The 26,956-nt window shown below is 43.8% G+C and overlaps 1 protein-coding gene across 3 annotated transcripts in view; it reads left to right on the top strand.

The window, feature by feature from the left end:
• Positions 1-26,956, top strand: part of Mob3b (MOB kinase activator 3B) — a 209,135-nt gene that overhangs the window by 68,319 nt on the left and 113,860 nt on the right. For all 3 annotated transcript variants that reach the window (XM_017797129.2, XM_008828959.3, XM_008828960.3), the window contains exon 2: positions 14,508-15,122. In XM_017797129.2, coding sequence (XP_017652618.1) covers positions 14,705-15,122 — 418 coding nt within the window. In that variant the 5' untranslated portion in view covers positions 14,508-14,704. The remainder of the gene's footprint in view (positions 1-14,507; positions 15,123-26,956) is intronic.

Genomic DNA, 26,956 nt, shown 5'->3' with positions numbered 1-26,956 from the left:
GTCTAGAAGGAAGGACATATATTTTAAGAAAGTTCAAGTAAGCCTTATGTTAATGATAAGAATTAAATCTATCACATAGTTACCTTGTGCCTGGTGAGTGGAAATGTTTTGTTTGGATAATGTCCTTTAACTCTCAAAACATGCTGAGATAAATAACTTCATTATCTGTTTTCCAGAGGAGGAAAGCAAAGTTTACTGATGTGATGTAGTAAGCTCCTGGGCCAGCAGCTGTGAATCTGGGCACTCTGATCTCAGGCTTACGGATACTTATCATCCAGTCTCTATCCAGGGACCAGATGCAGAGCACAGGAAGGGCTCAGCTGGCCCCTCTGCTGATGGTGTGACTGGCATACCAGCTGGAGAAAGGCTAGACTCTCTCAGTGTGCACCAGGTTTGCCCTCCTACTCCCCAAGGACTTTTGCTGTCATTCTTTCTGCTGGAATTTCAGACCCTCAGATGACATTTCTATCTTGCCTATACTCCTGGGTGTCTGAATTTTGACGCAGGCCAGGTATATGTTACCAGGTGGAGAAGTAGGCAGTCCTGCTGACTCAGGGTTCTTAAATACTAGGATGCATCCCAGTCAGTACTTTTAGGGAGGAGAGGGGACAATGTAAGAAGCTTATATTGTAAATTTGCACCTCAGGGAATCTTCCTGTTTCTATTTCTGAGGGTTCTGAGGAGGCCCAAGGGAACATATTCATTAGCCATAGACAAGTGGTTCAGGGTGAGCCAGGATTGTATATTTTTAATTCAGCAGCTAGTACCTTAGAGGCCAAGAAAAGTGAACGAGAAAAAGAACAAATGGGAGTTTGTGCTGGGAAAGGCACAATTCAAGAACAGTCAGACCTAGAAATATTTACTAAGGGGCAAACACTCCAAATTAGTACACACACACACACAAAAAAAGAGCAGGAAAATGTCAAATTAGGGACGTGTCCAGAGAGAAGGAAAGGGTGGGCTAACCTCTACCAAGGAGGCAGCTTGTATTTGAGCCTGCTTTCATGGGTAAGGGACTGATAGGTAGCCAGGGGTCTCTGATTATAGACCAGATAGACCAGATATTGAGGGGTAAGGTGTGAGAGAAGAGAATGGTTTGAACACTTCTGGTGCAGAGGGCGAGCAACAGGTTCAGAGCTCTGGGGCAAAGGCCAGCCAAGAGCTGCTGCCTCACAGCATGGCCAAGACAAGTCACTTGTAGAAGGTAGCAACTGCCTAGGTCTTGGTGGCTAGGGTCATAGCAAGCAACAGGCAAAGGAAAAGGCTAGAGCAGACATGTTCTTACTGGTAAGTAGGCAGGCTCGGGGGCCTGGTGTTTTATCTGAATGACAAATTCAAGCCTTCAGGGTCTAAGGGTATGTGAATGAGGCTTGGGAGGAGTTGGACTCTCCCCATTTCTATTATTGAAAGAAAAAATGTTATCTTTTTGTATAACCGGTGTCCTCCATATAACATCATTTGTGTATAAAACAGCCATGTTGCTTTAATGGTCTTAAAGTAACAATTTTGCTTTCAAACTTCACCCACATGGGGGTGAGTGCCAGGACCAGAGCTTCAGGAAAGCTAGTGTCAGCATACTGTTTAGAGGTGCAGACTTTGTAGGGACAGGGGAGGAAGGCTGGACATAACAGACACAGAACTTAGGGAGGGGCAGCAAGTCATAGTAAACAGTTTCCACTAACAGAGGTCATTATGGTGCATTTTCTTCTTGTATTAGGAAAAAAGCACCCCAAACTGTTTACTTTCTCCTCTCTTCTTTCCCTTGAGTTATAGTTTTCAAAAAAGCACACAAGTAGAAGTCTTTGCACTGCCACACAAAGGTCTATAAAAAGATCTACCCTAAGTTTTGTTGTTTTGTGGGTGTATGTGTGTGGGGGACCCAAACTCAGGTCCTTATGATTGCACAGCAAGTGCTCGTACCCACTGAGCCATCTCCGCAGCCCTTACCCTATGATTTTAAACTCTTTTAATGCTGAACCTATATCTAGAGGAGCTGACTTTTCACTGAATGTTGCAACATGAAAATATGTCAGCTGTTTACGGTGGCCTGGAAAACAGAATGTCCAGTATCCCTGTTGGTCTTCCCAAGAGGTATCTGTTTTCTGAGAAAATTTCTTTTCTCGATGATATCTCATTGTGATTATGGGAACCTGGTCCTGTTTATCTCCCTGACATTTGATTAGTGATTATTTAGAAAAACAGTTTAACCACAAAAGGTACCTGAGTTCTGTTTGTGCTGGGTCCTGTGTAGTACTTGTATTAGAATGATCTTGGGTGTGATTGGCTATAGGGACTGGCAAGTATAGTGCAGTGTGAAGTCATGGGTGGGCAGGTACCCGAGAGGCGTGGGCAGGATGCATGAAGCATGTATCAGTCATCTCTGCCTCCTTCCTCCCACTTCACCAATAATTACAGGTGAACCAGAGAGAGAGAGTGTAGAGGAAATTGAGGCAGGGCAAAGAAGCTTTACCTGGGTGGCTAGAAAGTTTTTAGAGTTCCCGTGAAGAGCCTTCAGTATAACATTCCTGGATCTGGATGGTCGCCACATACAAGATCATGGGTCTGTCAGACTGGGGGTTGCCTCACGAGTGAGATGTACTCTGTTCTCAGCATTCCACTCACTGTGCTGGCAGTTGGACAGTGACTGGGGTAAAGGCACCCTGTGACCAGGTCTTCATCTAAGAAAACTCTTGAGAAAACTATGCTTTCCTGATGTGTGGCCACAGACCTTCTACACAAGAGTAAGTTATGTCTTAAACAAGGTTCTCCCTGAGTTGATGTCCTAAGACTCTGATGAAAAGTAGCTAACTTTGCATGGGCAAGCCAGTCTGCAGAACTTCATGTTGGGTCTCCAACACGGCCCTCAATAAACAATATCACATCTCCCCCCAGGGCACTGAGGAAATTGATTAAAAACTACAAAACAACAAAAACAGACATCAAGTGAAGTAGTACATGCCTGTAATCCCAGTACACAGAAGGAAGCAGAGGCAGGGAGATCTTGAGTTTGAGGCTAAACTGGAATACACAGCGAGATCGTCCCTGACTTATGAAAAAAGAAACCAGCCCCCAAATCCTTCAAATATGTCCATTTTCTTTTCTTTCCTTTTCTTCCTTTGAGTCAGGATCTGTCTGTGTAGCCTTGGCTAACTGTGAATTCTCAATTCTCCTGCCTCAGCACTCCAGAGTACTAGGATTCTAGGTATGCACCACCACACCTGGCTTCAACTTCATGTTCTTATAGAAGTCAAAAAGAGGAGACTATGCCCCTAGGTCTGTAGACAATAATCCTGTGATTCAAACTCTAAATTTCCCATGCAGTGCTAGAGAAAGAGACTTCCTCCACTCTAGGGAGTCGGAGAGGCAGCAGATAGTATACTCTGAGGGCAGACATTCCTCAGGAGAAAGAAAGGCTGAGCCACCTGAGCATGCCCAGTTTATTGTTCTCATATTTGGCAATTAAACAAATTATTTCTTCTTCCCCTTAGGCAACATTAGTAAAAGAACAGAGGAAGACCAGCAGTGGGCTAAGGGAACATTCCTCCTCATAAAGGGCAAAGCGAACAAATGAGGCTTCCTTCTACCACATTCCAAGATGTTGTACTTTTGAGGCTTGGGTGGTGAAGTCTTGCAAGGAGCAAGTCAAAGAACAGACCAGATGGTGGCTGGGGCCCCTGAGGGTCAGGAAGCCTGAATCCTGGTAATTTGAGAAATCTGAGTTAATATATTTAACACGTGTTGTTTGCCTGTCTTCACTCGCCTCCTTTGTCCCCCAAACACACTGTGATGCTGATGTTAGTATCTAGGAAAGTAACCGGTCCACAGGCAAAGCATGAACTCAAGCCCTCATCTTTGTGGCTCTGAAGGTAGATTTTTCCAGTCTTTGTGGTTGGCACAAGGTTTGCAGTTACATGTTAGACTCACCTTTACTTCAGACTTCTTGTCTTACTTGTTATGGACGTATTCAGGAGGGTAGAGTGGACAATGCCGTTTTAGCTCAGGCTTCTCTGCTTCCTGCCTGTTGGCATCACTGAACACATTTACATTGTGTTGAACCGCCTTCTGTTACTCATTTCATTTCCTCATGTTAAGTCAGATGTCATATTTTCTTCATTTTCAGTCACTGTGCCTATCACGTAATTGTTTTCCCTTTATTTAAATGCTCTAGTACGCAATATCTCCCAATTTTCACTGTAACCTTGAGGGATAAATAAGCACTGCTATGATTTTAAAATTTAATTGTATTTATTATTTCTATTTTAATTGTATTGATTATTTTTATTTTATGTGTATGAGTGTATTGCTTGCATGTATGTAAGTGCACCTGCACCTGCATCATGCAATGCCCATGGAGGTTAGAAGAGGGCATCGGATCCCCTGGATCTGGAGTTACAGATGGTTGTTAGCTGCCATGTGAGTGCTGGGATTTGAAGCCGGGTCTTCTGCAAGAACAGACAGTGCTCTTAACCACAGAGCCGTCTCTCCAGTCCAAGCACTGCTATCTTTAAAGAAAGCAAAACTGAGGTTCATAAAAAAATGATTTGTATGGACATGGGCAGCTGAAGTCATCACTGGGATTTGTATCCAGGTCTCGCCTCAGGACCACCAATATTCAGGACTGCATTTCTTCTGGTGACACATTACAACAGATGTAGGGCTCCAGCTGTGTTTCTCCCATATCCCTCACATGTGATCTCATCTTCCTCTGGTTTCACTGCTTTTGAACACTGCAACTGTCTAAAGAGGCAATGGCAAGAGGTTTGAATCAGCCTGGTTACTTACTGGTGTTTTGTTCTAGAACAAAGTTTTAATCTTACTGTCTTTCCTTTTCCTTAGGTATAAAATAGGACTAACAATAAGATCTGTGCATAGGATTGAGACAATTAAAATAGCGAGTAAGTTCTCATAAATGTTCACTGCCGCTGCTGCTATGATGTTCATTAGGTTGAATAGAATTTTCAGTATTCTAAGATAGATTCAGGGGCTTGTTTAGTTTCTAAAGATTCAGACTCTCTATTAAAACTTGTATCATGGGCCGGGAGTGGTGATACATGCCTTTAGTCTCAGCACTCAGGAGGCAGAGACAGATAGATCTCTGTGAGACTGAGGCCAGCCTGGTCTGCATAAGGAGTTCCAGACCGGCTGGGGCTATAAGGCGACCCTGTCTCCAAAAAACAAAAACCTTGCATCATGATGTGATTTACATGATGAAAGCAAGATAAGCAACAACTACTTTTTAAAAAACAGACTACTCTGTGTAAAACACACTGCCAGGAACGTCCACCCTTTTGATATACCGTTGTTATCTACAAATGTGTTGGGCTGCGTTCATAGCTATCCTGGGAGTGCAGGCAGCCTGATGACCACAGGTTGGACGTACCTGAACACACCTTGAAGTCTCACGGCAGCCTGCCTCTAACTTTTGACTGCCTCTAATTTTGCCTGTGAATGCTGTCAGTTTTAACCACACCTTGCCCCTCTAAACTGACTGTTGTACTCTTCAGAAAATTAGAACTGCTTTTTCCAATTTCCAGTCTTCCAACCCACTTTGGCTTCAAAGATCTCTTGCAGTGGTTCCAGGGGTCACACACCAGCTTCCCTCAGGCCAGGAACAAAAATTCTCCAGCCTCTGAGACTCAAATTCATTTCAAGTGGCTAAGGGTAAATAATACTGTTGACAGTTACAGGAACCAACTTCCTTAAGTATGAGCATTTTTCCTTTAAACTAAGATTTTTCCAAGAAATGGTTCTCATACTCTGTCTCAAAGAAAGAGAAGGCGTTGGTAATAGACCATGAGTTTCATCTGTTATCTGCAGGAGGCTCAGAGTAAGGCCGTGCTCTCTAGTGTACACCTGTAGTTAAAATGTCAAAATGTTCCTTTTTTTTTCACCTACTTTAATTTTCTATTCAAGTCATTATATTAGCTCTATTTTTCATCTGATCCTCATCCACCTTTCTCCAACCTAACACAGATATTGTGTTTTAAAATCACGTCTTTTTTTAACACCACAAAATGAATATTTTCTAGGTAGTTGAAAGGTAAGGAAATAATATAGCAAGGTTTTACCAACTTGAAGATTTTTGTCTTTTTTCCTATTTTAAAAAGTCAATAAAATCATTAGAATATCTTTTATAACGATTCAGTAGGTCAACTGTACCTTTTATCATTGTTTTTCATTCACTACTTATTTAATAAAACTGGAATAAGACTGAATCGACCCTGTCTGAGAGTGGGTCAGAGAGCCCCCATCCTCATCTCTGGGCATCAGGGCGAGCCCACACTGGCATCCACAGGGCTTTTGTTTAAGGAAGCACTTTTTAAAGTTCTTTCTCCCTTCTATGAACTGTGGTATGTTGTCACATGTAGTGTGCTCAGCCCTTGTTTCCTTATGTTTCATCTCGACTCTTCCTCAGCACTGAGCATCCTCTTCTGTTTGAACGGAGCTGTTTCTGAGTCTTTGAAATGTTGAATTGTTGTCTTTTCAGAAAATCACCCCGGCCTGCTTTGATGCATGGAAGGTGTGTGGGATGCTTCCGCTTTTGCACTGTTCACTCATTCTTTTAATTCTAGAACTTCTGCACTTGTGGCTAAATACACAAACAGATGAAATGATGAAAACAGTGAGCAGGGAGAGCCAGGTGATGATGGGCAGTGGGGTCTGGGGACAGGCTTGTGCAGGCGACACCTGCTCCTACTGACTTCCTCACTGGTGTCGTTTTGAAACCATGAAATCATGCATAGCTTTGAAGCTTAAATTGAGGCAGCAGTGTTCCTCTCGCCTCATCTGACCAAATGCACTGGCACAGCACCTTTGGGTCGAGGAGGTATGCCAGAGGGGAAATTTTGGCAAAGCTGATTCCCGGGCAGGTGTTGTCTTGTGAGCAAAGTCCATGCCTGCAGAATAGAAGTACAAGGAGCACAAGGGCTGGTGGGTTGGTGTCCTTAGCACCTCCTCTAGAGGAGTCTGGGAAGATCAGATGATACTCATTTTATTTATAAACACACAGGGCTCGGGACACGACTCAGCAGCTAGAGCACTTGCTGTGTAAGCATAAGGACCAGAGTTCAAATCCCCAGAAACCACTTAAAGGGCCAGGGGTGAGTGTGCGAGATCCCATAACCCCAGTACGTCAGGAGGTGGAGACCAGAGAATCTCTGATTGCCAGCCCGGTCCAGGTTCAGTGAAAGACTGTTAAAGAAATAAAGTGGAGCATGGTAGAGCAGGACACTTCTCTGGGTTCCAGGCTCACAATTACATACATACACACACACACACACACAAATGTGCATATACCTCTCTCTCTCTCTCTCTCTCTCTCTCTCTCTCTCTCTCTCTCTCTCTCTCTCTCTCTCTCTCTCTCTCTCTCTCTCTCTCTCTCTCTCTCTCTCTCTCTCTCTCTCTCTCTCTCTCTCTCTCTCTCTCTCAAAACCTAATTTATTCAAAGTTGATGGTGTAGGAGGAAAGGTCCATGGACTGTTCTAGCCATAGAGAGGCAATTCTGCTAGCAGGACGAGAAACCAGACTTGTTCTTCAATTCTGAGCCTGGAATTTTAGTGGACAGATGTCTCCTGTCTACAGATGAGTAAACAGAAGGGCTGTGGAGGTGGCGCATGTCACTGCAGAGCATCCTAGTGACTAGTGCATCCAGATTTAGTGAATTGGCAGTGAACTTGCAGGCTGAGAATCCCCAGATAAATAAAATGAGGAGCTCCAGTTTGGTTTCACTTTTGTGGTTCTAGTTTGGTGCAGTTTTTCTTTTCTTTAAAATATTTTATATATTTTATGTGTTTGAGTGTATTGCCTGCATATAAATTCACCCATGGTATGCAGTGCCTGAGGAGGTCAGAAGAGGGTATCACATTCCCCTGGAACTGGAGTTACAGGTGGTTGTTAGCTGCCATGTAGGTGCTGGGAATCAAACCTGGGTCCTCTGCAAGAGCAGTCAGTGCTCTTAACCACTGAGCCAACTCTCCAGGTTCCCATGCAAAGTGTTTTTTGTTTATTGTCATTTATTCATATATTCAGCAAATCATCAGTGAAGTCAGCCTGTGCCCATCACTATTACAGCTTCTTATTGCCCCATGGCTGTGGCCGCACTGTACCTCCTTTGTGTGGGGCCTCTGGGGCATTCTTCTTGTGGCCTTCCTGTGGTGAATTGTCCTGCCCAGAGACATCCTCCAGCCAACAGCTGAGAGTTTGAACTCCCCCGCCCCCACCTCCAGCTATTAATAGTAAAGGCTTTGGTCCCTTGTCTTTCTATCCCTGTCACCCTTCTGCCTCACCATGGCCTCTTAAGGGTGGTCTCCACTAGAGAGGTGGATCTTTTTCAGGAGTCAGTGGGAGAGCTGTTTCGTTTTTTCCTTCTCCCTGGCAAGGACTCTGATTTTTCAACTAATGAGGCAGAAGACATCAATGGGAAGAGAAAAATAAGAACTTTCTTTGCCAGCGTTGCTTAGTTACCTTGTCAACATTCTCTTGAAGCCCAGCAGAGTTCTCTCTGCATATTTTTATAGTGCATTTGTTTTATTGCTAAAGTTGATCTATTTAGCAGAAAATATGGAGAACACATGGAAGTCCTGTCAGTTTTATGCTATTTATTTGGATTTCCATTTTTCCCTTTCCAACGACCTGCGCCCAGCCCTTTCCATTCCTAACCCAAGTGGCATGCATCAGCATCCATGATGGTGTGTCAAATGTTGTACCATGAAAAAGAAAAGTTCAGACTAACCTCAAAACCGAACACCAGATCACGACGTCTACATTGAGAGAGGCCAAGTTTTAATTAATTCTGCATCCTTAATGCCTTGTGTTTGCTGAATAAAAGTCCTTTTGTAAATGGTTTTTGATTGAAGGAGCAATTGGCTTCAATATTTATTTAAAAGTAGCATTATAATGGTGGCTATTCATAACAATTTTCTTAGAGTTTCTATCCAGGGGCCAAAATTTATGACTTTTTTTCTTTCTAGACACTAGACAAAGAAAGAGAATAACCACTATATCATTGTTAGCCATATTTTATTCAGCCTAGGAAACTTTGAGCATGTGACTACGGTGGCCGTTGTAGTACAAAAAGGTTTTCCCAGAGGCCTCCAGGTGTTTGGTGCTTTGCTATCCAGATCCATCCAGATCAAAACTAGTCCTTGTCACCATCTGGCAGGACAGTTGTATTAAAACAACGGCGCCCTCCTCACACTTTTCTCCAAACACATGCACATTCAACAGAAGACTGTTTATGAAGCAAACTGTTGACAGACTCACAATTGGAAGTTTATTTACTCATTCCTTTAGTCATCCAGCCAGGCATCCCTCCAACCCAAGGCTTCAAGAAGCACTTCCTTCTGAGATGTTACAGTGCATATTTAGATCCACTACTTTGGGTGAAGCCTGTGAGCCTGCAGTTCCAGCATGCTCCTGTATGTAGGTCATCTCTTTCTATGGACCAATAGATTTGGCATCTCCTGGAGCTTGTCAGAACATGTATTTAAACAGGTACCTCAGGTCCCCATGTTAACATGTAATATGCACTGCTCTGACCTTTTTGTTTGTTTTTCATAACGGTACTAGGGATTGAATGCGGGGCTTCACACATGCTAGGGAAGTGCTCTGCCACTGAGCCACATCTACAGCCCTTAATTACTATTTTTTTGAGGTAGGATCTTGCTAAGTTACACAGGCTGGCCTTGAATTTGCAGTCCTCTGGCTTGACTTCCCAAAGAACTGAGATCAGAAGTCTGGCTAGCTCTAACCATTGCATTGGCTGACAGAATGCACTAAAGGCAGGGTCTCAGTGCGGTTGGGCTTGGAAAGTCAGTAGGTGGATCGACTATGCCCTATTTCATTTTAAAACTCTTAGGTGTCTAAGCCAATGTGGCTCTGACGTTTGGCAGAACACACCGATGGATGCCTTTGTTTAGTATTCGGTGGTATGATGACTCTGATCTTATCCACCTTGATTGACACGGGGACTCACCTGGCCAACTGACCCCCTTCCCACAATAACCTCACTGTAGATGAAAAGTTTCACCACCACAATGCCAAGCAATGTGGATCTAACGCTAGGGGATCAGCCCTTCTGTTTGCTCTATAGAATGGAGCTAGTGCTATCACATGCTCTGGCCTCCCATACAGTCTTGATGTGAGGCACTTGAAATATACCTGAAGATGTTCTTGGCATTGTAAAACAGCTGCAGTGAGAAAACATCATGTATGTTTCAGCGGCAGAGCAATATGGCCTCAAATTAGCATCTATTAACTTTATGACTTCCAGAACATTACTTAATCTAGTTCTAAGTCTCTTCCTATCTAAAGTGGTCATAACTTCCACCACAAAAGATGTGGTGAGGACTATAAATGTTAGCACTGTGTGTAAAGGATCTGACATAGAGTGGACTGTAATCAGTGGTCGTCAGGAACTTCAGATTCAAGAACTTGCTTGAGAAATGGACTTCCAAAGATGCTTTCTCCATCACCAAAGCTGTTAAAGGGGCAAAATGAGAGGGTGAATTTGTTATTTTAATTTAATTTGTGTGCGGTGTGCATGTGTGCAGATGCACTCTTCTGTGCACATACTTGCACGGGCAGAGGAGGATGTCTGTGTGTGCCTATGCACGCTTCTGTGCACACACTTGCACAGGCAGAGGAGGATGTGCGTATGTGCAGATACATGTTTCTGTGCACACACTTGCACAGCCAGAGGAGGGTGCATGTGTGCAGATGCATGCTTCTGTGTACACACTTGCATGGGCAGAGGCGGGTGCATGTGTGTGCTGACGCATGCTCTGTGCACACACTCACACTTCCATGGGCAGAGGAGAGTGTTGGCTCTGGAGCTTTCTACTTTCTACTTTTCTACAGAACCTGGAGCTTTCTACTTTCTTGACCAACAAGCTCCAGAGATCTTCCTACCTCTGCTTCCACCCCCTATACTATCCCCCACCCCCGAAGCAGGTGTACTTGGCTGCACCCAGCTTTGTAAGCAGGTGTTGGGAATCCAAGCTCAGGACTTCATGCTTGCTCAGACAGCACTCTGATCCACTGAGCCATCACTCCAACCCCAAGAGGGTGATTTTAAACCTGATTAATGTGGTAAGTGTCTATTCAGTTCAAGAGACTGATATTTGAAGTCTGTTACTTAAGTATCTTTGGAAGAAAAAGTACCTAAACTTTTAACAAGGTTTGACTATTTCTTGACATGTTTGTGAGTACCAGTCACTTGAAGATACTGAGGATTTGCTGAGATAATTCAATCTTATTCATGTGTTCCCATCTGGGATGTCAGACAGATATGTTGATGGTATCCATGAGAGCCTGGCATAGATATGCTGTCCAAGTGAGTCGACACTGCAGGCCATGGGAACAGCAGAATCAGTGGTACCCAGGGTCATGGAATTGATAAAAGAAGATTTCTCTAAGGGCCGTGGAAATTGATGAGACCCCCCCATTATTCGAAAGCAACAGAAACTCTTTGCTAAAGACAAGAGAGGTAGCTGCCGGGCTGTTACTGCTTTACTGACAGCAGCTAAGCATTGGGGACATAGAGGGACTATTGTCTATTTATTAGAGGAGGAGGAGGAGGAAGAGGAGGAGGAGGAGGAGGAGGAAGAAGAAGAGGAGGAGGAGGAGGAGGAAAAAGGAGGAGGAGAGGAGGAGGAAGAAGAAAAAAGGGAAGGAGAAGGAGGAGGAGGAGAAGAAGGAGGAGGAGGAGGAAGAGAAGAAGGAGGAGGAAGAGGAGAAGGAGGAGGAGGAGGTGAAGAAGAGGAGGAAGAGGAGAGGAGGAGGAAGTGAAGAAGAGGAGGAGGAGAGGAGGAGGAGGAAGAGGAGGAGGAGGAAGAGAAGAAAGAGGAGAAGGAAGAGGAGGAGGTGAAGAGGAGGAGGAGGAGGAGGAGGAGGAGGAGGAGCCGCCTCATCCTCTATCTTCCCAGCTTCTCACTGAAGCTTTTCTTTTGGAAATGTCTCTTTTTAAGCTAAGTCTTTGAGGAGACTTGCTACCTTCCTCCTTCTTTCCTTCTTTTCTCCCTCCTTCCTATTTTCTTTTCTGTGGTGCTGGGATTGGATCTACAGTCTCACACATTCTAGGTGAGTTCTCTACCACTGAGCGGTATCCCAAGCCCTGAAGTTTTCATGGAAAAAAGAGCCCCATCCTCACTCTAGAGTTCTCAGAGCTCTGGGTCGATATTCGTGCAGCTGCTATTCAGAGTGCCCCAGTATGATTTTGGAGATGCCCTCAGGCAGTGTCATGTGACCTTTTCCACACGGATCTTTTTGTGGGATCAGAGGTCATATGCTTAATGCCACATGACAAGGAGAAAAGAGATCTATCTCCCAGACATGGCATTCCAGGGAAAAGCTATTTGGGAAAAGGTTCGAGAAGAGAGAGGATGTGAGTATCAGGGCTGTGGGAGAGAGAGGAAGAGGCTCAGAGTGACAGGATGGTGGCAAGACCGAGCAAAGGGGATCGGCCATCCCAGGAAGAATGAGCAAAGCTAATTTTTTTTAAAAACACTATAATGAAACCCAGTACTGTGTATGCTAATTTAAATTTTTAAAAAACAAGATCAGCTCTTCTTAAAAAGGAGGGACTCTAGATAGGCTGATAGACCCCAGTAGATGAATTTGCAGTGAAGGAAGGATGTCTGGGGACACTAACTTGATACCATAGGCCTTAATACAAATGACAGAATGTATGAATTCCAGTGTGGGGAGGTTATGGGAGGGGTGCCAGTGGGAAAGGGGTATAAAAATGATTAAGATCGATTGAGATGCTCTGTGTGAAATACACAGAAATTCAATAAGAAATTTACAAAAAAATATTTTTAAGATATCTCAGGAATATTTCTTGACATTCATGACTTAGCCAAGCTATGTTCACAACTGGGGTAGCAGAGCGCCTTCTGGGTACGAAGAAAGCAGTTCAGAGGACTCACATGCCAGTTCTTTGTAACAGATCTGAGATGGCTCTTCTGAATCCAGCCTCTGCTCTGGGCTCACTTCTAGGGTTTGGCTTGAGTGGACTCATTTTCCCCCTCTGTGTCAAGGCTACAGGACAGCCTTCGCCTCCAGCCACCCTGTACTGGAAGTCTTTGGGGGAATGTGTGTAGAAAATGTAAGCAGGACAAAGAGAGCTTCATGAACCAGCAAAAAAGAGAGGTTGAAAGACGTGTCGTAGAATATAAGACCATGTGGAAAGCGCCGTCGCAAGGGGTCAACAAACTGAATTTCAGTGCCAACTGTACCTCCTGCTAGCTGAGGACATTATTAAGTCAGTAAGTTTATTTCCCAGAGGTCTACTACACATATTATAAATCCCTGCCAGATTTTTGAGAGTCAAATGAGATAATGGAGAATACTGGAAACTTCAAATCTACATGCCTAGAGTGGTTGTCACTATCTGTGACTGTCTGTGGGTGACTGTTTAAGTTCAAGTTAATTAAAGTGAAATATAATTTGAAGTTCATTTCTTTAGTCATACTGGCTACAACCAAGTGCTCAGTCACACATGTGGCTAAAAGTACAAGTACATACAACATGAGCCTTGTCAGAGAAGGTTCAAATGAACAAGTCTTCCAAAAGGTTACCTAGGGTATGACATTACGAACATCAAGGATGGCTCATTGTAGGGCTGACAGATGTCGTCATAGTTAAGGGTCTTTGCAAAGGAGTAGACTAACAAGTTAGTTGGACTAAATAAAGGATTTATTTGACTAATTTAGGAAAAACAAATGGATCCCAAAGGCAAGAATATAACTAAGCTTCATCAGATTATCAGAGCTAAGAAAGCCACCTTTCCCTTCCTACCGACTCTTTTTTCCCCTGTGGCAACTGGAGCTTTGTCTGTCTCTGTGTCAACAGCCACTACTGCAGCTGTCCCTTCCCCTTTCTCCTCCTCTTCTTCCTCTTCTTCCTTTCCTCCTCTCCCTCTTCCTTCCCTTCTTTCTCCTCCACTGTGCCCTCCTCTTGTTTCTATCCTTTCCTCACTCTGCTTCTTCCCTCTTGGCTCACAGACCAGCTTTCTCACCTGAACTACATATGGGCCATCCAGGCCCCATCCAGGTCATTTTCATCACTTTTCACAGATCATGCTCACTGAGGGCTGGCTGGCCCCTGGTTCTTTTTAGCTAGCTTGGTGTGATAGCCATCTGGCTCCCATCATTTCTATTTGGGAAGACAGTGCTTTGTGCTTACTCGCTAGGCTCTAAAAAGGATGTACAATAGGATTGGATGGATCCCTTAGCACCATGGAGAAGCTCCTGAGCTTCCAAACCTGGAGAAGGACCAGCAAAGGTTTAAGAGGGGCCAGGAAGAAAGTGGGTGTAGTGCCTCTCCTTGCTTAGTCATTTGTATGGCTCACAGCACCAGGGCAATGGCTTAACTTCTCCATCCATGTACGTAGGCCTATGGGGACTAGGGACAGTCAGTAACACAAGGTGGAAAGCAAGTCTAAACCTTTGTTATTTCTTAAATGCAAACTGAGCACTCACAAGTCCCCTTTTCTCTTCTGTCTTTAGAAAGGAACATGAGGCTTCCTTGGAGATCTTTCAAGAGGAACATGGAAGGGGGATTTTAAAATAGAGTGAAACTGTGGGCTGCAAGACTGGGGCCTGAGGGCTGGCACTGGAAAACCCTGTTGGGCTGTGATCTCTCACTGAAGAGTTCCACGTGCCTTTTTACTTCTTGCAAAAGAAAGGAAGACAAAGAGAAGACCATGTCCATAGCCCTGAAGCAGGTGTTCAATAAGGATAAGACCTTTCGGCCCAAGAGGAAATTTGAACCTGGCACACAGCGGTTTGAGCTGCACAAGCGTGCTCAGGCCTCTCTCAACTCGGGGGTGGACCTGAAGGCAGCCGTACAGTTACCCAGCGGGGAGGACCAGAATGACTGGGTGGCTGTGCATGTGGTAGACTTCTTCAATCGCATCAACCTCATCTATGGCACCATCTGTGAGTTCTGCACTGAGCGGACCTGCCCTGTGATGTCCGGGGGCCCCAAATATGAGTATCGGTGGCAGGATGACCTCAAGTACAAGAAACCCACTGCACTGCCAGCTCCCCAGTACATGAACCTGCTTATGGATTGGATTGAAGTCCAGATCAACAATGAGGACATATTTCCAACGTGTGTGGGTGAGTGCATGACCAGCTTCACGATTTGACTGGATTTTTTTGTTGTTGTTCCACCCCTCCCCCTACGCTCAGGAAGTTTGCAGAAAGAGAGCCTTAGATTGCACCTGAGTATTTCAGCACCCATGTCCGTGGCTCCCTGACTTTCATCAGTTGTATCTGAGCTTTCTCTCTAAGCATCTCATTGAAATGTTGGGGGAAGGTCATCCATGGTCTATGCACAGACTTATGGATTCCAGTAGTACACGTCCTACCACATGCTGGCGAACATTGCGAAAAGGTTAGGTTTACTTTTGTTGGTTCTCTTAGGGCTGGATGTCAAATTCACCTGGTTATCCCTGTAAAGTTTTTACTTTTTGGCCAGTTGAGATGTAAGGTTGCATTAATTCTGATGTAATTACTGTTGATATTACTCTTTCAAGATTAAAAACTTTATAGTATGGGAATCCATGAGTTGTTTGGGGATCAAGCACACAGGGGTTCACATCCTGTGGAAATAAAGATCCTGGCATATGCCTCTCCTAAACATGGGTTATCAGTTGTAGGCTGTACTGTTAACTTTTACTGCTAACTTGGCTGCTGGATAGATTGCAACACTTGAAATGTAAATGCTTTACCTTGCTTTGTGCTGTCAGCCATAAACTGCAAGAGGCCAGATCCAATCTCTTAGATCTTTACACTGCTGGTCGCTGGATCTCTCACATACTCCCTGGCTGGATTTGGAATTCTGTGCTTTATGTCTGAAGCTCAGTAGGGATGAGAGAGCTCCTTTTTCCAATGCCCAACACATTGTCTGGAATCTTTGTGGGCATCCAGACATTTCCAGGATGATCAAATAAATACTGTGCAATTGGAGTAGCTGGGGTACAAAATACATATGTGAAGCACAGTGTTGAAATCACTTGTAGATAGAGAGGTGTCCCCACGTTGAGAAGGAACATATGGAAGTAATTAAGTTTATACCAGTGAAAGAGTCCATAAATTGATCGGTGCAGTATGGAGCATCTTGAAATATTCAGTACACAAACTAGGTTTCCAGGGTCCTTAGTTTGACCAGTCCTCTCATGCTCCTCTCACAAAATGGAGGTGGGGCATGCAGTTTTGCTCAGGAGAAAAAAGTTTCTCCGCCCCCCCCCCAGGGGTTCAGCACCTCTTGAAGGGGGGAGTCATTCCTTCATTCATATCATTTTCACTTTTATTAACTATTAGAGGCTACTTGTAGAGCTGGGGGCAATTTTCTTTTCCAGAACTCTTACAAGCAATTGCCAATTCCCTGTGCAGAGCATTCGATACAACAAAGATGTGTACATGTGGGCATTGTCCTGGCATCAGCTCCGGATGCTGTGAACTTTGTGCGTCCCCATTCTATGGCAGCTGTTGTTGCCACACTGAGTTATTGACTAGAAATCTCAGCACAGTGCCTTCAAGTTACCTGAGGTGAGGCGGAGGCAGTTCCTGGCCACCTGCTTGGGAAATAGGGCATCCTAGGTGGTTTCAGACTTTGTTCTGAGGAAATAGTGGATGCCTCCATGTTCCTGAGAGAAAAAGACTTAGCTTTCTTCTCCAGACTTTTCCGCCATCATTCTGCATACTAACTGGAGCCTCTGTTTCTTCGATCCGCAGCCCTGATATTCTGCGGGTTCTTAATGGGAGTCCTCCTGTGGAAAATAAGTTTGGAAAATTCTGTCAGAAGTTGATTTTTTTTTTTCTTTTACCACAGGATTCTTCATATGAATTTCCAAGAAGAGAATTTTTTTTTTCTCTTTTTGAGACAGGGTCTCCCCGTAACCCCAGCTGGCCTGGAACTCACTAAGTAGACCAGGCTGGCCTTGAACCCACAGAGATCTGCCTGCCTCTGCCTCCCCAGTGCTGGGATTAAAGGTGTGCACCACCATGCCTGGCCCCAGCTGGCCTGGAACTCACTAAGTAGACCAGGCTGGCCTTGAACCCACAGAGATCTGCCTGCCTCTGCCTCCCCAGTGCTGGGATTAAAGGTGTGCACCACCATGCCTGGCTTAAGAAGAGAATATTTTAAAGCGGTTGTTTTTACATTTATTTGTGTGCCTGTACTTATGTGTGCGGGCACACATGCCACCATGCATGTATAGGGGTCAGAGACAACTTGAAGGAGTGAGGTCTCTCCTTCACATCATGTGGGTCCCAGGGGTGGAACTCAGCGCATCAGGCTTGTGGGCAAGGGCTTTTACCCATCGAGCCATCTCACTAGCCCCAGAAGAGAATATTTTAGTGTGTGGCGTTTCCTAGCTTGATCTGGAGCTTTCTATTTTTCTTTTTTTAAACAGAATACCATTAGCATTTTTAGGAAATGTTAACTTATATAGATTAGAGTTGCCAAGCTTTTGTGTCAAAATTACTTGGGTCTTATCTTCAAAATGCAAATTCCTTGATTTTATCCTTTTTCAACTCGATTAGAGTCTTAGATGAGGCCTGGGACTGTAGCTCAGTGGCAGATCACCTGCCTCTCATGGCCTAGGCCATGGGTTTGGTCTGAAAACCTGCACTTAACAACAAATAAAACAAAAAAATTAGAGTTTCTACATTATACCTTTATTCTTTAGAACTTACTCTTTCTTAGCTGAAATTTTGTATCCTTTGAACAGCATTTCTCACCAGCCCCTGGTGACCCCATCCTACTCTACTGTTGTGCATTCTATAGTACGGTTATGTATGCTACAATACACATGTGCATCCTGCAATACAGATGTGCATTCTACAATACTGTTATGCATTTAGATCCTTTAGATTCTACATATGGCTTTCATCTTTGTGTGCTCAACTTAGTTCATGCATGGTCCATACATTTCATGCATGTTATTACAAATGAGAGGATTGTGTATGTAGAGACAAGTTTCCCTGTGTAGCCCAGAATAGCCTGGAACTTACTAAATAGCCCAGGTTGGCCTGGAACTCATGGCAGTCCTGCCCTCAGCCTCCCAAGTGGTGGGACTATGCCACCACACCCAGCTAGAGTTTCCTTTTCCTTTTTCTTTTTTACTTTTTTTGGGGGGGGGGGGAGAGGCAGGGGGAGACAAAGCCTCACCATGCAGGCCCGTCTGGCCTTGTCATGTACACAAGGCTGACTTTAAATTTACAAATATCTGCCTGCCTCTGCCTCCCTAGAGCTAGGATCAAAGGCATGGGCCACCATGCTTGGTGATTTCCTTATTTATTTATTTATTTTTTATATACTTTATTTTATTTTATTTTTTTGGTCTTTTTGAGACAGGGTCTCCCTGTAGCCCCAGCTGTCCTGGATTCACTATGGAGACCAGGCTGTCCTTGAACTCACAGAGATCTGCCTGCCTCTGCCTCCAGAGTGCTGGGATTTAAAGGCATGCACCAATACTCCCAGCTGATTTCCTTATTTTTAAAGGCTGAAAAATATTCTGTTGTATGTAGATGCCACATTTTCTTTATCCCAGCATCCACTGAATATTTACTGATTTATGTATAGAACACATTTTTCTTGTGTTTTCATATACCCACTGTTGATTTGCGTGTTCTATTGAGAAATATCTCTTCAGAGGTTTTGTCCGTTTTTTTTTTAACTGCTGCATTGTTTGAATTCCTCGAGACCCTTCATTCATTATAACCACCCAAAATGCTTTTGGCTTCCCAGAAGCTGTCTGCTTCTCCGCGTGCAAATACCCACTCTCTCCTTTTGTCCTCACCCGCTACCCTAGTGATTTGATGTATCCTTTGAGGTCCAGCTCAGATACCACATCTGCTGTAAGGGTTTCTACCATTATGATATAACCTCCCTAAAGCTACACACTATGTCCTATTTGAATACCCCAGGAATAATTCAGCTCTGCGGTCTTGTGATGTTGGTGGTTGGGTAACTAGAAAAGTACTTGCAGGATTCTAGTATTCAAAGCAGACTTGTCGCCATTTCTGGATTTACGCAGCACCTGTTTCCACAGAGCTTCTTTTTCTTTCCTTTGTATATGTGTGCGTGTGTGTTTGATTGCATGGAGACGTATGCACATGTGTGTGCATGTATATACATGCTTGTGAGGGTCAAAGAACAACTTAGATTATCTTTCCTTAGGTACTCTTTATCTGTTTGTTTGTTTCGGTTTTTTGAGACAGAGTCTCCCTGTAGCCCCAGCTGGCCTGGAACTCACTACATAGACCAGGCTGGCCTCAATCTCACAGAGATCCGCTTGCCTCTGCCTCCTGAGTGCTGGGATTAAAGGCGTGAGCCACCATGCCTGGCTGTCTACCAAGGAGGCGAGGCTGGCTGCCACCAAGCCCCAGGGATCCACTCATCTCTGCCTTCCCAGCACTGACATTTCAAGTATGTTCCACCACACCAGGCTTTTTGACTCGAGCTCTGGGAAATCAAAATCACGATCCCGTGCTCGCAAGGCAAGCCCTTTACTGATAGCTACCTCCCTTTCTGGCTTCATTTTCTCTAGCTTTTCCAAGGTGACATGATAGGAGTCAGTGAAAAGTGCCACTGTCCGCCATCATGAGGGCTTCATCTGTGCCCTGCTCACCTCTGTGGTTTGCCTTCTGATGTTATGGTTGCTTTCTTTTAGAAGATCCTGTTTTAGGTGCACTCTCTCCACTCTGTTCCATTTTCTCCTTTCCTCCCTCTGATTCCAGCCTACTTTCCTCCTTTTGATCTTTGTGCTGTCATGAGTCATCATCACAGAAATGATCAAGATGTCTGTCAGAATAAAATAAAAGAAGAGCTCTAGGCAAACAGCATGTCCTGGGAAGACAAGAAAAAGGGAGATCTGCTTAGAATTACAGTTTTGAATCCTGGACATATTTCAGTGTTCCTGCCTGGGAACTGAGAAGGATTCAGACTTCACTTCCTCCCCACTGTGATCCAGTGGGGAGGAACCGGAAAGTACTGACAGATGTGAAGGCCTCACCCCTAGTTAGGTATTAAAGGCTATAAACAGCTGTGATCTCCACCACCGAAGCATTGGGGAAAGAAAGCCTTTCATCTGTTGCTAGATTCAGATTTAACTAGGAGCCCCTTGCTATTGCAGAAGTCAAGTTTTCTCAGATGGGCAAATATAAACAGATGCGGTCCCTTTGTAAACCATAGCCCTCCACTTTCCCTTGAACTCTTCTCTGGCTTCCTTTGTTAGCAAACCCAGCAGATGTCTCTTGAAGCCCTTATAACAGCAGCAACTGCAGAAGCAAGGGCCACCTCCTCTTTGATTCTGCCTCCCTTAGAGATGACAGCCAAAGCAGAAAGCCACAGGCTTAGCAAAATAAAATCGATTGCTTGTCCAACTGCAAAAATTTCTAAGTTCTAGTTCCAGTTCCCCTATCCTCCTGTTATGTAATAGGATTTAATATTTTATGTCTGTTGGAGAAAATCAGGAGAAAACTTAGAACCCCTCTGATTCGTGTGTTTTGAAAAAGTCTTTGTAAAGGAGGAATAAGAATATGCAAGACACAATTACACAATCTCACCTACGTCTGCAGATTTATAATAAATGGGAGTTGGGCAGCAAAGATGAGTGAAAGGAAGGGAAAAAGCAATTCGCACTCGCAGAGCCCGCTAATGCCTGTGCCGTAGCTGCCACTTAGTTCTTGCAACAGCTCAATGATGTGAAAATGAGGTTAATATTCCCATTTTACTAGCAAGGAGGCTGAGGGGCTTGCTCAGGATTGTATGGCAGATACATAATTCAGGAGTCAGAGTTTGAGCTTGTGTGGTCAAAAATCTATGCCCGTATTACACAGTTTCGTTCAGTTCTTCACAGATGCCCCTTCACGTGGCTGGAGGATTCTCAACCAATTGTTGTGGGAGGATGATTGGATGGAGAAAATTTCTTAAGTCTGTTCACCCCCTCCCAAGACTTTAAAATGAATAATTGGCTTTGATTTTTGCTCCTTTTCGAAAAAAAATCAATATTGAAATGTCTAGGCAAGGTGTGTCTAGGTTCTGTGACTGTCCTGCGCTTCCATTCTAAGATTGGGCAGAGGGTGGCTTAGGCTCTTGAATATTTTTTAATCCACAGTGACCTGTGACTGCCAGTTGGCCATTCATTCATTCATTCATTTGTTCATCCATTCAGTGAGTGTTTGGTGTGTCTCTACTTGGGATCAGGTCCTGTTTTAGTTACCCAGAGAGCAGAGCAGACAGTCCCTGTCTTTGAGTAGTTCCCATAATGTCCAGATGTCGAGTTGCTCTAAATTGTTCTGCACATTTTTCTAAAATGAATAACTTGTTCGATGGTCAAGTTGATTGTGGAAATAGTCGAACCCCTTTGATCACCTTCCTCATGAGGCTACATCTCTTTTCTTTCATTCTTTCAGTACTAAAGATCCAACTCAGGATGCTATTACTGAGGTATATCCTCTGCCTTTAGTTTTTTGAAACAGGGTCTCACTATGTAGGTCAGACCAGCACTAAATTTATTATGTATCCCAAGCTGGCCTGGAACTCATGATCCTCCGTCTTCCAAGTGCTAGGATCAGAGGCACATCCTGCCATGTTCCGTTTCTACATTTGATTTCATCCTCTTTCAAAATGCTATGGCAGCACATGAAAATGCTCAGAGGGAAGAGCTTTAAGCCCAGGATACCGAAGTGGAATTTATAATTAATCTTTACGTATGCTCACGGGGAAGAGCTTCAAGCCCAGGATACTGAAGTTGAGCTTATAATTAGCCTTTGCATTTTTTCCTTTTCTACTCCATGTCTCCCTTATTTCTAAAACTTTGATATAAATCTATATAACACTGACAGGTGTAAATAGTGTCAACAGAATGTATTTACAGTATGGTAGGCTAATGCTGCGGTTGTAGATGGAGACAGGTTTAATCAGCTAGCTCTGATAATCAGAAGCTGTTATATAGTATTAACCCTAAGTCTCCATATCTCTATTTGTGAACTAGGGGTTATAATTCTGCTCCATGAGGCTGTTTTAATGATTAAGTGCGGCAGTATGAGGGGGAAAACCACCTTCGGGCCTGGGACATAAGAGACACTGAAGATATGTGTGTTTGTCCTTTCTTTCTCGTCCCTCCCCTCCTTTCCCTCCCTCCCCCTTCCCATCTCCTCTGATTTCTTCATGTCTCATCTCTTCTCCTCTCTTCCTTCCAACCAAACTCATGGATACCACTAGACAATTCGTGAGCTAGATCTGCAGAATAACAAAATTACTTATGAACTCAGCAAGATTTACAGACATCATCAGTCTTCATTACTGAATCACTGTGATGAAGATGAGAAATATTTCAGGTGTCGTCTCTCAATTTTTTTTTATTATTTTATTTTTTTATAAAAAATATTTTTATTGAGTTTTGTGCGTTTCATATAGTAGATCGTAATCAAATTTAGACCCCTTTCCCTATTCATACTTCCCCAGAGTGCCGCCCCCCTACTGGATTTCATGCATTCTGTCATATATGTTAAATTCTACCCAGTCAAGCATTTGTACCCGGATGTCCCTCTGTGAAAGTTCATCTGCTGGAGTCTAGTCAACCTATGTAGAGTCACTGCCTTAAAGTAGATCTACTCTTCCTCACCCAGCAGTGATCAGTTGCTAATAGTTCTTTGGCTATGGTTGGGGCCTGCTGCCCATTTCCGTCTTTCTATGCTGGGCTTTTGTCTGATTGAGTCAGCATGGGTCTTGTACATGCTGTCACCATTGTTGCAAGTTCATGTGAGCAAGTTCCCAGCAGCCTGAAAGCCTCTGTTTCCTTATGTTCATGCACCAACCCTGGCTCTTACAATCTTTCCATCCCCTATTCTGCAATGATCTCTGAGCTCTGGGTGGGTGAGGTTTAACATAGGAGTCCTATCCAGGGACACACACTCTGCAGTCTCCTTTCTTTATACCTTGGCCAGTTGTCGCCTTCTGTGTATATCACACTTTGTTGCATGAGGAAGCTTCAGTGGTGATAATTGAGGGATGAATTAGTATTCTCTCTACCTGCTGTTTTCCATAAGCCTTAGTTGTAGAGGTTCCACTGTAGATGTGTCACTTAGGGCTGGGCATCTCTCAGATGTAAATTCTCTGTGTGTGACCAGTTGTGGAAGTCTGTACTAGGTCGTAGATCCTAGAGAAAACCCTACTATCCTTGTCATATCTCTAGACCAATGAAATTTCTTTCCGTATGCTAAATATCAATTCTTATATTTAGAGAGAAATATACCATACACCACTCATCAAAGAAGCTCCTTTTTGCGACAGATGGAGGCTAGCACCCCTGTTTTTAGAGAGAGAGAACTGCTAGTCAGGTTCTTCCCTCTTGATTTGCAGAGACCTGAGTGCTAGATCTGCCCAGGCATGTCAAATCAGGTAACCTCAGCAGAAGGTGGGTGCAGGCTAGCTAGCGATGTGGGGCAGAGCGTCCTAGTCACATCCAGGACAATTCACTCATTAAAACCAATGCTGAGCAAGGTTATTTGGATTGAATTTCTGAAGGATGGGATAAGTGCTCTCAGATTAAGCAACAGTGGGGGTGTCCTCCCCCCAATAGCCTTGTGAATGGGCATTTCCAGGGCTCTGGAAACAGGATGTACCTTTGGGATCTGATAAACTATTTAGTTCCCTAAGAACTTACTACTTGGGAGGGCACAACAGTAAAGCCGTCATTTTCTGAATACATACTCCTTCAATACTTTATCTACACTGTCAGTGGTCATAAAACTACAGAAGGCAGATAATATGAACCCCATTTCTCACACAAGAAAACTAAAGCTTATAAGCATTAAGTAACATGCCCAGGATTATATAGACAGAACACAGAACAGTTTAGGCCACTTTGGGGCCCAAAGGTGATCCTCCTTCAAAGCCCATGTTCTCAGTTATCTCAACATCTTATATCTGTGATGTTCTTATCCCAGAATCAGCAGCATTCTTGGCTTACTGATGACTATTGTGTCAGTTCTTCTATGGGGTGCCCTGAGACAAAACCACCAGGTATGGAGAGGGACTTGAAAACAGCAAGGTCCCTGTATCTTTGCAGATTAAACTGGATCCTAACCATAGGCACTCTAAGATTCTATTCCTTTGAAAGACTGGCCTTTTGTAGATTCTAATGCTACCCATCTTTGTTCAATTGTCTGTTCATGGAAAACATGCAGAGACAGCTGAGTCCACTCCCAAGCAACTGCCACCGGCCTCTAGATGGTCAGTTGTGGAGCGTTACAAGTCCCCTCCCCCACAAATGAACTCAATACTGCAATGACTTGGTGCCTAACTCAATGAGGGCAGTGTTAAATAACCATCCTTGTTCAACAAATGCCAAGAGACACCCAAGAAAAGGGCCTCCAGTGTACTAAGAGGAAGACAGGAAGGGACATGGAGACAGGCAGCCCAGAGGGCCTGAAGACTGCCTTGGAAGTAGGGCTAATTACCTACTGTCCTGACCTGCACTGAGTTCTCCATTACCTGTGCTCTGTAATTTTAATGGGCTGTGGCTCAGGTGACAAGCTGTTACATCTCAGTACCAGCTGGGAAGGGAGACAGGATATGTGATACTCAGAGGAGTCTTAAAACAAAGGCCATAACTGAGTGGGATTGGGAGCATCTGCTGCTTCTGCCCCATTGGTCATTGGTTAGTTGTAACCATGACATAAACAAAGGCTGCATTGTTAGGGGGTCAGTGGTGCATGGAGAGCCAGGCCAGCTCAGCATCAAGTTTGAAGGGACATAACAACAGGGCCCTGACCCCAGGGGCCATCTCTCTGCTCCTCATCAGTGGGAACCTCTCCTTTAGATAGTGCATAGATGCTTAAATGATAGACATTTTGACAAGAGGCCAAATTATTAGCCTTCCTAAGACCACATGTGGCAAGTGGGTGACAAGCTTTTCCTTCAAAAATACCTGTATAAGGTGTTAGGAATGTGGTATCTGCCAAGGCCTCTGCAAGTGGGACCTTGACGGTGTTTTTAGCTTAAAAATCTAATGCTAATTTCAAACTCTGTCCATGTTTACTTTACATAATCAAGCTTCCCCTTAATCTTCTAGTAAAATAGATGTTCTGAGAAGATGAGCTGGTTTGGGGATGGGGGTGTTTTGTTTAAAGGGAATTTCATTGATTCAAGACTTTAATATAATGAATTTTAATTATATTCAGACCTCTTCCCCCATCTCCATCCTCACCCTACTCTGCCCCCCAACATTATGTCTTCTATTTGCAAATGAGAAAACCCATCCATCTTATATAACACATCTGAGCTGGATGCCAGAGAAATCATATTTCATTTGAGTTTCAGTGATCTATAATTCTTTTTTTTAACTTAAAAAATGTATTGAGAATTTCATACATGCATATGTTTAATCAAATCCATGCCTACTCCCTCCCCTCCAACTCCTCCCATATCTCCCCATCACTATTTCCTGAACAACTTCATGTACATTTTTTTTTTTTTAAAGTGGGGTTCTTTGCTACTCTTAACATTCCCGACCCTCTGAAGAGGTAACCCTAAAATCTTTTAGGGATTAGATAAGAGCTCCCAAATACTTTTGACATTTTTAGCCTTTGGAACAGAGTATGTTGCTAAGACGCCCAAGGACATTTTGACTTTTAGCCAAGAAATTGCCTACCTTTCTTTGGGGTCTTTTTACCCTAACTGCCTAGCCAATTCCTACCTCCTATTCTTATCACACCATCCTCTGAAGGGGTTACCCAAATTGCCAATAGGGAATCAGGATGCAGACTGCTCTGGCTTCTTCCATGCTGAACAGGGAGGCAGAGTGAGGCAATTGGAGAACCGGGATAAGGGTGTTTGAATCCTAATTATCCACTTTTGCCTAGTCAGTGTTTAGTTTCTATGAGGCTGCTTCCCCATCTATAAAATGCATATAAAAATCCTGGCTTCATAGAATTGTTGAAGATTTTAAATAGCAGCATGCTACATGATAAATAGATGGCACAATATTGGGACACAAAGAAGATACATGATTTAGGGGCTGGAGAGATGGCTCAGCAGTTAAGAATGCTGGTTGTTCTTGCAGAGGCATGGCAGCTAACAACTGTCTATAACTCCAGTTCCAGGGGATCCGACAGCCTCTTCTGTCCTCTGCAGGCATTGCACGACACGGGTCCACTTACCCATGCTGGCAATACACGTTAAAATATTAAATAAAATATATTTTTTTAAAAAAAGAAAAAAAAATGCATGATTGTATTGAGCATTTGACTGGAACTGTGGAAAGAAAGGTAAACATTTGTGGGATGAGATGACTCTGCCTGCCTTTTGCAGCTGGAGGTGGGAAGGACCATGCCAGAACATCAAGAGACATATCACATGCATAGCATAAGAGACCTGCACACAGCCAATTCTACCCTCTAGTTCTTGTTAGAGGAGGCAGCACCCAAGATAACTCACTGCACCAGGTAGATAGATGCCTAGGGAGATAATTATTCCCATGAAAGTGTAAATTGACTGACAGAGCGTATTAAAGAAAAAGTGTATATCTGAAAATTGTGACACGGTTGCATATCTTTTATGACTTGCTAATATATTCATTTCTTTAAATGTTTTTTCATTTGTGTGTGAGTGTGTGTGTGTGTGTGTGTGTGTCTGTGCTCGCACCCACAAACACATAGCATGACACACCAATGGAGACAGAGGACAACTTATAGGAGTCAGTTCTTTCCTTCCGCCATCTGTGTTACTGGGATTGAACTCAGGTTGTCAGGCTTGGTGGCAAGTGCCTTTACCCACTGAGCAATCTTGCTGGCTCAGTGTTTCCATTTCTAAGTTTAATACTTAAAGAAACGATGGTAAGTGAATACCATCAGTAAGTGAATACCTTTTTTCTTTTGAAGTACTATGTCTCTTTTACTCTTGACTATCATGTGAATATATATATATATATATATGT

This window comes from Nannospalax galili, unplaced genomic scaffold, assembly GCF_000622305.1.
Source record: "Nannospalax galili isolate Female #2095 unplaced genomic scaffold, S.galili_v1.0 scaffold52, whole genome shotgun sequence".
In the NCBI taxonomy this organism is placed as follows: Eukaryota; Metazoa; Chordata; class Mammalia; order Rodentia; family Spalacidae; genus Nannospalax; species Nannospalax galili.
The sequence above is the reverse complement of the archived record's forward strand: the minus strand, read 5'-3'. Positions and strand labels throughout refer to the sequence as shown.